This window comes from Mytilus edulis, chromosome 5, assembly GCF_963676685.1.
Source record: "Mytilus edulis chromosome 5, xbMytEdul2.2, whole genome shotgun sequence".
NCBI classification, from domain to species: domain Eukaryota; kingdom Metazoa; phylum Mollusca; class Bivalvia; order Mytilida; family Mytilidae; genus Mytilus; species Mytilus edulis.
Genome location: NC_092348.1, coordinates 49,497,416 through 49,510,770, shown reverse-complemented (window position 1 = coordinate 49,510,770; position 13,355 = coordinate 49,497,416). Strand labels below are relative to the sequence as shown.

The 13,355-nt window shown below is 31.3% G+C and overlaps 1 protein-coding gene across 2 annotated transcripts; it reads right to left on the bottom strand.

Annotated features, from left to right (window-relative positions):
- Positions 1 to 692: 692 nt before the first annotated feature.
- LOC139523858 (uncharacterized) lies at positions 693 to 11,194 on the bottom strand. 2 transcript variants are annotated; one of them, XM_071318201.1, is made up of 10 exons: positions 11,133 to 11,194; positions 10,575 to 10,854; positions 8,873 to 8,986; positions 7,686 to 7,802; positions 6,590 to 6,703; positions 5,727 to 5,876; positions 5,407 to 5,520; positions 3,626 to 3,748; positions 1,254 to 1,385; positions 693 to 968 (listed from the first exon to the last, which is right to left on the bottom strand). In XM_071318201.1, exons 2-10 carry the CDS (start codon positions 10,852 to 10,854, stop codon positions 937 to 939), a joined length of 1,176 nt encoding a protein of 391 aa, XP_071174302.1. In that variant the 5' UTR covers positions 11,133 to 11,194; the 3' UTR covers positions 693 to 936. The 2 variants fall into 2 exon arrangements, with proteins under 2 accessions (XP_071174302.1, XP_071174303.1); XM_071318202.1 differs by lacking the exon at positions 5,407 to 5,520.
- Positions 11,195 to 13,355: the final 2,161 nt, after the last annotated feature.

Genomic DNA, 13,355 nt, shown 5'->3' with positions numbered 1-13,355 from the left:
AGATGAAACGCGAAATAAAGTATCCGCGAAAATAAGTTGTTTGACAGTATTCGGAAGGTTTTTTTTCGTACAGTCACCAGTTAATTTAGATATTAATATTTGAATAATACATTATAATTATTACAAGTACAACTGGTTTTCCCTTTAAAAAGGATAAGAAGATACCAAATTGACACTAAACTGTACACAATCAAGTGGATTGTATTGTTTTAAGTCTGGTATCCGTAATGAGCTTTTATTCATATTTCCAAACGGTAAAAAGAAGAAAAAACTGAAAGAGAAGGAAATGACTTAAGTCTACATACTTAGACTATTTTCATATTACCAACTTTTGACTCCGGATTATATAATGTTTTGACAGGTTAACGAACTCTAGAGTGGGACATCTTTGCACTCGATCAAGTAAGATAAAACCACAAATGTCAAATCAAATATAAAATCGGTGCATAGAAGGTAACTGGGTCAAGATAGGGTTACCAAGTCAGGAATATGACAGTTGTTATCCATTCGTTTGATGTGTTTGAGCTTTTGATTTTGCCATTTGATTAGGGACTTTTCGTTTTGAATTTTCCTCCGATTTCGTTTTTTTTTTGTTATTTTACTTTATACGGTAACATGAAAATAATCTATTATGACATTTATTTTTTGTTATAAATTTATTAATATGGAAAATTAGACAAACGAAACACAAATTATAAATCGCAAAATCAAACTTTATTTATAACAGATTTTGTCAATTGAATCTTTATCAGGTGAAGCTTCGATGTCGACCATCATTATTATCGTCCAAACATTATTTGAAATATTTTGCACACTAAAAAGCGTATCAAATCATCATATAAATTTTGAAAATGCATCCTTCATCATGTTAAAACAAATCAGAAGAATTTTGTCGTACACTAATATTCTGTTTCCATTCCATGACAAAGTTTATTATCAGTAGTTATCTGGCTTTTTTACACCACAAACTGTAAATATAAAAAAACGTACAATACAGTTACATTGTCATATGTTCTATCATTAACTATATGGTTATTTTTTGTTTCTAAACATCGTATCGTAGGGCTTTACGAAGTGTGTTCATATTTGTTGTATATCTATTTCGTTTCCGACAGATATAAGTAATTTGGTTTCTTTTTGTATTTTAAACACATGTCTCAAAATCATGACAACTTAACATTATTCTTATTATTCAAAGAATGTCTTTTTTAAAGGAAATGTATGCATTTAATTATTCTACATAATAATTTTACCATTTTTGTTGGTTTTCTTCATGACCATTCTGGTTTTATTATTTCGAACCACTTTTCTGGTACAAGTGAATTCTATGCATCTCCTGACTGCTGTTTCTCCTTCTTCTAGACATTTACCTTCAAACTTGCATCCTAATTAAGTAAACAATAGCTGATAGTTTCTACAGTGTAAATGTAATTGTTAAACATATGCGACAATTATACTTTTGTTGTATCTCTTACAGGTTTTTTTTATTTCTGTCTATCTTTTTTACTAATAGTATACAGCTACGAATACTAAATATGCCACATATTGAAATTGTATTTGCTATTGTAATAATAATTCGTATGTGGTATGTTACGTTTTTATATATTAACTATAGATTGACTCGAATCCGATCAAAAAACGGGAATGATCTCATTTGTACCGGAAAGGAAACATTTTGCTCCACTACTAGTGACATATCGTGTTGCTGGTGGCAATAGAAATTAGGTGATTCCTGAACCGAGGAAGGGAGGACGGGAAAAGTGGAAAATCTAGGCAGTCATTTTATAATATAAATTTCACAAACAAAATGAAAAAAACATGGGAAAACATCTTCATTGAAACTTGGACACTAAGGTTTTGAATAGTGTACGGTACTTATTTCTTGTGACTACAGCAATTCTCATTGGATGTAATTGGATTAAAAAAAAAACACACAAAAATTTTCTATTTATCGCATGAAGAAATATTTTTGCATCACATTGAACAGTGTTATATGAATAAATGATTCGAACTATGGGTTAATTTTGTTGGCCGGCCTATAATTGAATGTTCTTTGTGATTCATTTGCAATCATAACACATCTCTTTTTATTTGTTTGAAATATTTTACTTACATGGACAATTTCACAACGAAAGATAAAAAAAAAACTGCTGTAAGTTGACAATTTTAGTAGCAATAAACAAAAAAACTATGTCAATTGGACATGCTTTGATACTAGATAACATTTTTGTTCGCTTTGGAGATTCCGTATATCGTCAGGTTATCGGAATTCCGATGGGGACTAACTGTGCACCACTTATTGCAGACCTGTTTTTGTATTGCTATGAGTTACAATTTATTACAAAAATCAGCAAAGACCTATCGAAACAACATCTGATACACAAATTTAATAATACTTTTAGATATTTGGATGATATTTTGGCTCTCAATAATGACGACTTCAGTATGTATACTAAAGAAATGTATCCTGTTGAACTTACTTTAAATAAAGCTAATACTAACAATGACCACTGCCCTTTCCTCGATCTTGATATATATATATATATATATCATTAACGGAAAGCTTAATACTAAAATTTATGATAAAAGAGATGATTTCTCATTTCTTATCGTTAATTATCCATTTTTAGATGGTGACGTTTCCTTGTCACCATCTTACGGTGTTTATATATCTCAACTTGTACGATTCGCTCGTGTATGTAACAATGTTTTAGATTTTAACGAGAGAAATTTATGTATTACTGAAAAATTATTACACCAGGGTTTTCGATATCACAAACTAGTCAAAACATTTACTAAATTTTATCATCGGTATAAAGACATCAAATATAGCTCAAAATGCAGACTTCTTATACGTTCAGGTATTTCACATCCAATTTTTATGGAAATATTCTTTATAAAGCACAAAAATAAAGTTTGCATATTTTGGCGTTAATATTGATTCACTTATAGGGTCTTTGCATCGGAACTAAATAAACACATTTATTATTAATAAACCAGTTGTTGGCATGACACGGGTTATGTTCTTCTCATATTTGTTATGATGGTATGATACTAAACCCCTCAGGGGGAGGATTGTGCCTGATATTGATATGATGAAGACATAATTTTTCAATCAGTTTAATTGAAGTCCGGAGCTGGCATGTCAGTTAGCTGCTAGTAGTCTGATGTTATTTATGTATTACTGTCATTTTGTTTATTTTCTTTGGTTACATCTTCTGACATCAGACTCGGACTTCTCTTGAACTGAATTTTAATGTGCGTATTGTTATGCGTTTACTTTTCTGCATTGGCTAGAGGTATAGGGGGAGGGTTGAGATCTCACAAACATGTTTAACCCCGCCGCATTGTTGCGCCTGTCTCAAGTCAGGAGCCTCTGGCCTTTGTTAGTCTTGTACTATTTTAACTTTTAGTTTCTTGTGTACAATTTGGAGTTTAGTATGGGGTTCATTATCACTGAACCAGTATATATTTGTTTAGGGGCCAGCTGAAGGACGCCTCCGGGTGCTGAAATTTCTCATTGCATTGAAGACCTGTTGGTGACCTTCTGCTGTTGTCTGTTCTATGGTCGGGTTGTTGTCTCTTTCGCACATTCCCCATTTCCATTCTCAATTTTATAAGTTACCTCTCTCCGTTTCTTCAAACCATGCTTTCTGAAAAAGTTCATTTACCCGACAGGTTCTTGTCACACATCTTTTTGTAGTAATTGATTGTCCGTTACCATAACACTTACCAAAGCGTATACACCCTGCAAAACATTATATATTGGTATTGATGTGTATGAGGGAAAAAAACTCCATAACAGTTGCCCTTGATATTTTAACGGAGTTGTTTTAATAGATATATATACAATCTTATCAAAATTCCAATGCTGTGTTCACGATTTGCTTAAAAGGATTCAACAACACTCTGTTTTACTTTTTGTTCATGTGATTATTGCATCAGCGTGCCTACAAACTTTTGAAGGTGTGCATCATAAAAGACATGGAGAAGATTTCATAAGTATGATTTACTTGTGTCTAATCCATTTTGCTTTAATACAGAAAATAAAATAAAACTAAACATAAAAGACAAACAACAGTATCTCGAAAAGTCTTTAAAACAGAAAGCAGAAGCTGTCGTTTTAAGATTGCTTTAACCGAATCATGAAGATATGAATTAGATTTTAATTAGACGGTGTATACAATAACAGTATTATTTGATAATCTTTAATTAATTTACTCATAAGACGACAACACATAATAACTATATATGCTGTGCTGAGTTTTTAGAACCTCTCCTTAAAAGCAAAGCAAATTAGTTGTTGAAACCATTTGCATGGTAAACCAGTCGTTATACAATCCAATATCAAACACCATCACATTTGAAGCAGACATATATAGTTTCACACGAAAAGCACGGGTAGACGCAGATACATGCGTGATGTGTTAAGCTTACAAGTTAAATGTAAGTTCAATCTATATATTATGTGAAAGCATTAGAACGATACCCTCAAAAGGACGTAAAAATACATATGCTCAAACATTTGCTTTAATTTATTTTTTGTAAGTCATGTATTTTTTCGATGTAACATAATGAAAATTGTTGTGGAAACACCACTATAATATTATATGGTACAATGAGACAACTCTCCACCAGATACCAAAATGACATAACAGGTTAGCAACTATATGTCACATGTCGGCCTTCCACTAGTTCTTTATCCAAATATCAGCATTTTATAAAGCACAAAATATCTGTGTTCTAAACCTGACAACTAAATTACATTTTAAAGTTGGTCCTTTCATTGTTTTAAATAATATGACACAGGATTATGTTTTGTTAAAATATCAAACTAGGGTATCAAAACCATATCATCTACATGACCTGTGTAGACTTAATATGTTTCAACGACGAATTGTTATTTGCTATTCTAGTAGTGAGTATTCTAATAAACATTAGATTGAAGGGGAAAGGGTTAGATATGAAAATTTTTGATACTGAATTGTACAGATTGCTGAATATCGTATGCCTTAAATACCGTTGAAACAAGTTGCGTACCAAGACACGTCTTCTTGTGAGTCTGAAACTTATATTCAAACTTTGATACATTGATTATGTCAAATGCATTAAATAAGAGTATAATATTATACTAGGTAACTCCAAAAAAATATATTTTTTTCGAAGACTTATCGATAACAAAATCAGTACAGCTTAGTAAAAAAATACCAAAGTAAGAGGTATTTCTTTACCAGAGACTATGAGGAAATCTGTCAATGATAATATTTTAGGAAATAGGATTACAGAAACATATGTGGATACAAATGGGAATTTTAGGAAGAGGTAAGCTAAGAAAAAAGAACTGTTGTTAGCGATACATTAATACTAATGGATAGGTTAGATATTTTGGATACACGCTGTATTTACTTGGTGACAAAGATATTTTAATGAAGTTCCATCCGTCAGTAATACATTGCTTAGTGACACATCTATACTCCCATTTCTCATTTAGCGCTCTACAACCTTTTGCATAGCCACAACCTTAAACATAAATTTAATATTACAGTAAAATAATCGTATTTCAAAAACAGCACTAACAAATATTCATTGTCTTTTTTTATATTAATCAGGTACAGATATATGTGTGTGCTAGTTTGGATTTTCTTTATCAATTCACGCTATTGCATAACAATCATAACAATGTCGATGAACACTCCTCATCGTCATACTTGACAACAGACACTTACCGCCAAATTCAGGATGTAGGGATAGTTCTGTGATGAAATCATCGTTCATCTTGGTGACTTTGCACTGCCGTTTAACACATGGAGCGGTCCGTCCTGACTCGCCATCTTTTAAACACTTTGTTCCACCTTTTCGTCGTTCTAATTTGCACACTGAAGTTAAAGAACGTTTGATTTATTGTTATGTCAATTTTGTCTTTTTATTAGAAATGCACTTGTATAGACGATATATTGAAGTGTAGTGTTCCTTTAAAACATCGAATAAGAAGAAAGCTCAAAGTATAAATGAGCAAATCTTAGTATAACAATTATTGAACTGATCAAACTGTGCTCTTCCCTCAAACAGTATACGTCTAGTAAATTGCTCTACAATTCTTATTTAATATAACTATCTTAAAGTAAAATCACAAAAATACTGAACTCCGGGAAGAGGGAAATTTAAAAAGGAAAGTCCCTAATCAAATGGCAAAATCGCAATCACAAACACATCAAACGAATGGATAACAATTGTCATATTCTAGAAACTGGTGGATTAAACTTGGTTCTACAGCTAGCTAACCTCTCACTTATATGACAGTCGCATCATATTCCATTATATTTACAAAGATATGTGAACAAACAAAACGACATAATAGGTAAAACTGTCGAAAAAGGGATACAGCAGTCAACATTGTGTTATAATCTTCATCACTATAAAAACAAAGAAATATGTAACAAAGAAGCACAAACGTCATATACTAGAATACATAGCACATTAGAAAAATGAAAGACAAGAATACACACAACAGCACAATGACGAGTGATGAAGTATGCATGAACAACATTTCTTTTTCATTTTACATTTAAATGCCTTTGATGTAACTTACGTTTTCCTGATACTTGTGACATGAAGCCACGGTTAGTCAAGATGCATGTATATTGCACACAATCAGATACCCATGTTTGGCCTGCATCGTAACATTTACCATCCATGTAACACACTGCAAGTATATATTAAATATTTGGTTAATTATTTACCAACAGACAGAGGTTCAAAACACGGACCTTTCTAATGACATTTATAATTAGACTATTTACCGGATTTGTAATCACATAAGCAATACGACGGGTGCCACATGTGGAACAGGATCTGCTTACCCTTCCGGAGCACCTGAGATCACCCCTAGTTTTTGGTGGGGTCCGTGTTGTTTATTCTTTAGTTTTCTATGTTGTGTCATGTGTACTATTGTTTTTCTGTTTGTCTTTTTCATTGTTAGCCATGGCGTTGTCAGTTTGTTTTAGATTTATGAGTTTGACTGTCCCTTTGGTATCTTTCGTCCCTCTTTTATAATGCTGAGAACAACTAACAATATAGTAAATAAAGGCAACTGTTCATAGAGATTTCGAAGTTTATTTATCCAAAAAACATACTTTAAATTTCATTAACTTATTCTCCGATATAGGTTTCCTTTGTTGATATAACCCCTCAGTCGTTTTCTTATTTTTTTAAAGTATAGTATTTGTAAATATTTTTTGTCATTTACGAAATACTTTCTTATGTCACAACAGTGCCCGTTAGTTTTATAAGCGATTTATAAACGATATTGTTGCAACGCTTTTTGTCAAACAACAGTGACATCGTTAGATATGTACATCCGGTACGGCAGCATATATCGTCAGGGATCCAAAAAATAGTATTGTTGATACGTTTTTAATTAATCATAACCGGAAGTTCTATTATTATTTGATTTGAACATTCTTTTGAAATTAGTTTGGTTCCAACGCCCTATGCAAATTTGAACTAAAATTAATTTGTCTATGCTTTATATGTCCCGTTTCGCCTGAGCTCCTCATGTATTTTAAAAGATACTAGTATCTATACCTTTTATTTTGTTTCAAACAAAATAAATATTATATTGATAGATTCAAAAATATCAGTGAACTACGTTGTTAGGTGGGAGTGAAAAAGGGATCTTTACTCACTAGAATAGAATGGCTTCATCGAACCAAATTCACAAATATACATTTTACATGGAATGTCATCATCGTATATTCCAACGCCTTCTTCGTAATTAACACCGTTTCGGGAACAATTCATCCCTGAAATATAATTTAATGTGCCATAATCAAATCTTGTTTGATTCCATAATAGAGTTTTCAGTTGCTGAAAAAAAAACCAATGGAATTCAGTTGATAACTTCCTTTGTAATACTCAACTTGACTATTTGATGGCATTTATATTTGTGAAATATATCCGTTTTCAGATATGTATAGTACTCATTGGCTTTAATTTTTTTTTAAGTTTGAGCTTTTCTGATATAGTTTTTGTTGCTGTATCCTCATATTTGTTCATTGCTTTGTAAATTAAGCAGGCCGTTATTTTTATCTTTTGCATGGTTTTTCATTTGTCATTTCTGAACCGTTAACAGCTAAATGTGCGGTATGGGTTTTGTTCATTGTAGAAGGCCGTACGTTGGCATATTTACAAAGTTGTTAACTTCTGTGTCATTAGATTTCTGATAGAGATTTGTCTCATTTGCAATCATACACATCTTCTTATTTCCTTAATATAGAAAATTGCTTCCGATTTATTGAATTTAAAAAGAATTGTTTTCATATATATGTCTTATATAATATTCTGGCAGCATTCAAACGTAGAATGAACAAAGGTAAAAATTATTTGATGTGTTTGTTACTTTATTATTCAAAAAGCTTAAAATCTAGTTAATTACCACAATTTAATTTGCCTATTTTTAATTCGTTAGTCAATAAATAGATAAAAAGAAATATAAACACAGTAAATAATAGATTCATACATGTAGATTCTCAGATAGATCAGTATATTAAAACACAAATGAATAAATTACCCCTTGGCATTAGAAGTATAATTTGACAACAGATGTTTCATGTAATTTGAGCATTTTTAAAACAGCCAAATAATCGAAAGCAAACAAAGTATGTATTATTTTCTCTATTATTAGCAACAATGAAGTAAAACTTATTCGGCTTATAAACATTCTGTTTTTGTAAATATTAAAATATGTAATTTCATAGTATTGTTTATCATTTTTTTTATTTTTTCTAAATTTTAGAATAATTCTCTAATCACAAAAATGGTCAAATAAATTAACAAAAATTCAATTTTTTTTTCTTCAACGTGAAAATCTTACCAATCCCAATATTGATACTGGCATCAAACTTATCATCATCAACATGATCATCTGATAAACCTGTCCGGTCAACTATCATAGAGGAACTGTAAATATCATCTTCGTTTGTCGATACTGTAATGTAATAATTCAATGAACTTCTACAATATTTACTATCTGCCGCCTGGCTCATGTTTATAATAATTTGCACCAAATTCCACATTACATCCCATCATATATACTTTGGACAAGAAAGTAAAAAGATCTACCAGGAGGTGTATTTGCAACAATACAAGTCGTTAGACGTAAAATTTTCTGAGCACTTTTGGCGAGGAAAATATCTTGAACATACACAAAATTTATGTGTTTTTACAAAAAATATACGGCAGAAATAACGTTTATTCTTCTTATAAAAGAAAATGCACGAAAAATCTGCTATAGTTCTTTAGCAAACAGAATCAAGACTATCACGTATATCACCCTTCCGGAAAGATATAAGAATTTGAAAAAGTAGCTCCTATACACATATTGGTCTACCTGATGCCATATGCAAAGCAGCTTGTCAACGTATATTGAGGGATACGCGAGGTGCGGCGTTTTGCATTTGCGCCGATCTGCATTTCATTTGCGCCGATTTTTTCTTTCATTTGCGCCGATTTTTTCTTTCATTTGCGCCGATTTTTATTTTCATTTGCGCCGATTTTTATTTTCATTTGCGCCGATTTTTTTAACAGGTGAATTACAGGTAAATTACAGGTGAATAGATAAAAGAAGATGTGGTATGAGTGTCAATGAGACAACTCTCCATCCAAGTCATTTTATTTTTCATTTATCATTATAGACCTCTTCCGATATAGACCTCTTCCGTTAACCACTTGTACAAATGTAATGAATTGTCAATTATAACATGTATATAACTGTTGTCCCCTGCTCACCACGGGGAGGTGGAAGAAAGCCAACAAGATACATCTCCAGACTTTTTCCTCGGCCGTACCCGTAGTTCTTTAGCCTCTGTCTTTCGGTCAACTGCTACATGGTTGTGCTCGTTCTGTATTTTGACAATAGTCAGACCATCAGCTGAATCCGTGGTGACTCTGGCTTTTAACGATTTTATGGTACTTTGTAAGATATGTTGTTATGTTTCAGGACACTGACATTCCGATATATATAGCCATCGATGATCAAAGAATTGACTCCTTGGCTCGTTTCAGTGTGCAATATGTCAATAATGTTACAACGAAGTTTCAGAACAATATGAATCAAAATTAACTTAAACAAAAGTGAACAACATTTATAACCAGATTTCACCAATGGTATAGTACACGTACAAGTATTAACTTACCTGTAAATCTAATAAGAAGCAAATATAAAATCGGCGGAAATGAAAAAATGAAATCGGCGCAAATGAAAGAATGAACATTTTTAAAATCGGCGCAAATGTCATACGCCCGGGAGGTGAATAGCGAATTTTATCACCTAACTTCTTCGTGAATAATCAATCGTTTATCAAGGAAATATCCCTTAACCAGTAGTTACCTCGTCTATAAATCTTGAAGCCAAATTCAAATTTGATAACATTGTTAGTACGAGAAAGAAAGAAAAAAGCGACGGAAAGTGTATGTCTTATAGTTTTCGTAAACAACGTTAAAATGATGAATTTACAGCACATTATATCAAAAAGAGAAGTACACAAATGTATAGTCAGTTTATAGACAATATTTACCTTTGTTTTCATCAGAGAATCCAATATCATCGATTGTTCCTACACCAGTGGGGACACCATCGTCGATAACCATCGCTGGACTCTGGTCAATACTGTTGTCGACTGTTTGCACTGGTATAACATTAATATTTCCCAAAGGGATGTCGACATTGTTTTGGGTGTCATGAGTATGCACTGGAGAGTTTGAAGGATCTTGTATAGTATCGGTTAAGAGATATGCCTGGGATCCAGTCACAATGCATAGACATATTCCAGATAGCAATATTTCACTGATTTTCATCTGTTAAAGGAATAAAGTAAAAATGATACAAAAAATATAAACAACTCGAATAATATTTTTTATTCATTTTAAGGCTTATCCAAAAATAGAACACACAATGAAAATTGCGGGAAAAAATTTGATGTCATTTCAATATTTTGTCCTCCCAAATAATAAAATCTGTTAACGTTTTTTTAAAGTATCCTTCGTATCTAAATAATATATTGTATTGGAATTGTAGACTCTTTTACTAAAAGTTAACCATGTTGCCTCAAAGTCAGTGAATGTTAAAAACTTACTTTGTATAATGTTAAGATGCTCCCTTACTTATAACACATAATACATTTTCCCTCTTTATATATGACCATGTGTTAGTCAAATTTACGTATATTGCATATCTGGAGAGTTGCCTTATTGCTTTTTGATTTGGGTGTAGAGGGTTCAACACCAAATTTATGAGTCAATACTTATAAGGTTGAATAAAATTTATAAAAAAAAATGTTTTTCATCACAAAAGTTCATTTCACTTAAAATTGATATTGTAGTGCCGCCTTTTAAATGCTTGTCAAAAGAGCACAGCAAGAGACTCTTAAAATTCCATTGAATGGGAGATAATATTTAATATAACACATTAAACCTGAAAATGTTTCGTTTATCACCTGTTGAATGTTCCTAAATTTCCTAATCGGAAGTTTTGTTTTCAATAAAATTTGTAATTTTGTGTCTGTTTACCGCAAACAATGAAATATACCCCTAGTTACCATAATAATGTTTACCACAAACAATGAAACATACCTTACCATAATAAGTCATTGCTCCTCCCAAATGCACTAATACAGAGCGTAGGTGCATCAGACTTACTTTTTAAATAAAATGTCTTTATGTGAAATGTTTTATAAACTATGTCATTGTCAGTAAAAAAGACAAACCATACATAAACAGAACAATAATACATTTCAAAGGTTTTTCGAATGAGGTTTAGGTTGTGGGAAACGATACAAGAGCAGAAATGTTTAGTTGGCTAACATGTCATTCTACCATAATTTAAATACAAAAATCAACGCCGTTTTGGTGTGGTTTAAATTGCTTAATCTTTAGTTTGTCATGAAGCGTTTTGTAGATTGATGTTTGTCTTTTCATTACGTTGCCTTGATCTTATTGGTTTCTCTTCCACTTCAGAGCGTTGATTCTCCTTTTGGTATTTTTCGCCCCATTTTAACTTTGAAATATTCATAACTACCTAGTCCAACTCGTAAACTTTTTATTATTAACTAATATGTGTATGTCAGCTTATGACAAAACAGAAAATACTATTTGATATATTCAGGATTAATTTTCTATTTTAGCATCGCCTTTGTCAATGTGAAAAAAAAAAAACATATTAAACTTTTTTTCCTCCATTTTGTTCTTATGTTTTTATCCAAACCATTGTAATCATCCGTAAAATTTATTTTTTGTGTTGTTGCTTTTTTTACAATACAGTATTGAACTCTTGACCTATTAATCGACTGTTAATTATTAAAAGAAAACTGTCAAATTTCTTCCTTTATCGAATATAACATTTTTCATTTTCAAATTCAAGAATTTTAAAGAATGATTACAAGATATCCGTGTACAATGTATATTGTTACCGACTATATAGATAAAAACTATTATTAAAAAGGTTGTTGCTAAAAATTCTAGGTCTAAATTTTGTCGGAGTATTTGTTCTTATATAATTGTGTATTATCCGACTATGATTGTATTTTATCATTTAACATATATATGATATCAATAACCGCCTGAATTTGACAAACATTTGGGAATGGAAATATGGAAAATTTCTGAAAAGCTACATATTTGTATGTAAAAATAAGGAAATGTGATATGATTGCCAATGGAGTCAACAGTCCATCAAAGTATGTTAACAATTGTATGATACTGTACGGATTTCAGCAATGAACAAACCCATTCTGTATAGTTACCTGTAAGGCCCCAGAATGAATGAATGTGAAACAAATACCCAAAAAAACTCATGGTACAAAAATTACAGAAAAATTTAAACATTTTTTTTCATTAGGAATTTTATTTTTTACACCATCAATTGTTACTTTATGGTATGGTACAAAAGTCAACCAAGAAAATTGATTCGTTTTGGCCACAGGTGACTTTTTAAAATGTTTATATCATTGAAAAGCTCCAAATTATCCCCCTTTGGTGCAAAAATGTAATTTTTTGGGCATTAAAATTTAAATATTTTTTTCCTCATCGGTAACCTATATTTTTTGTTATTATTTTCAAATAAGCTGCATACTTAGACTAAACAATTGTAAAGTTTAGGCTATTTCTGTAATTTCTTTCTTTTTTTATTTCGCTATTACCTATATTTCTCCTATTTGTTCAACAGAAAAAAAGTACCTGAACAAAAATGCATGTTTTTTTCGAAGGCATATTGTGAGCTTAAATTAACGGTGACTCCATTTAAAAAAAAAAAAATTCTACTAAGTATATGATAAAGTTCATTTATAGAAAAAAATGCGAAT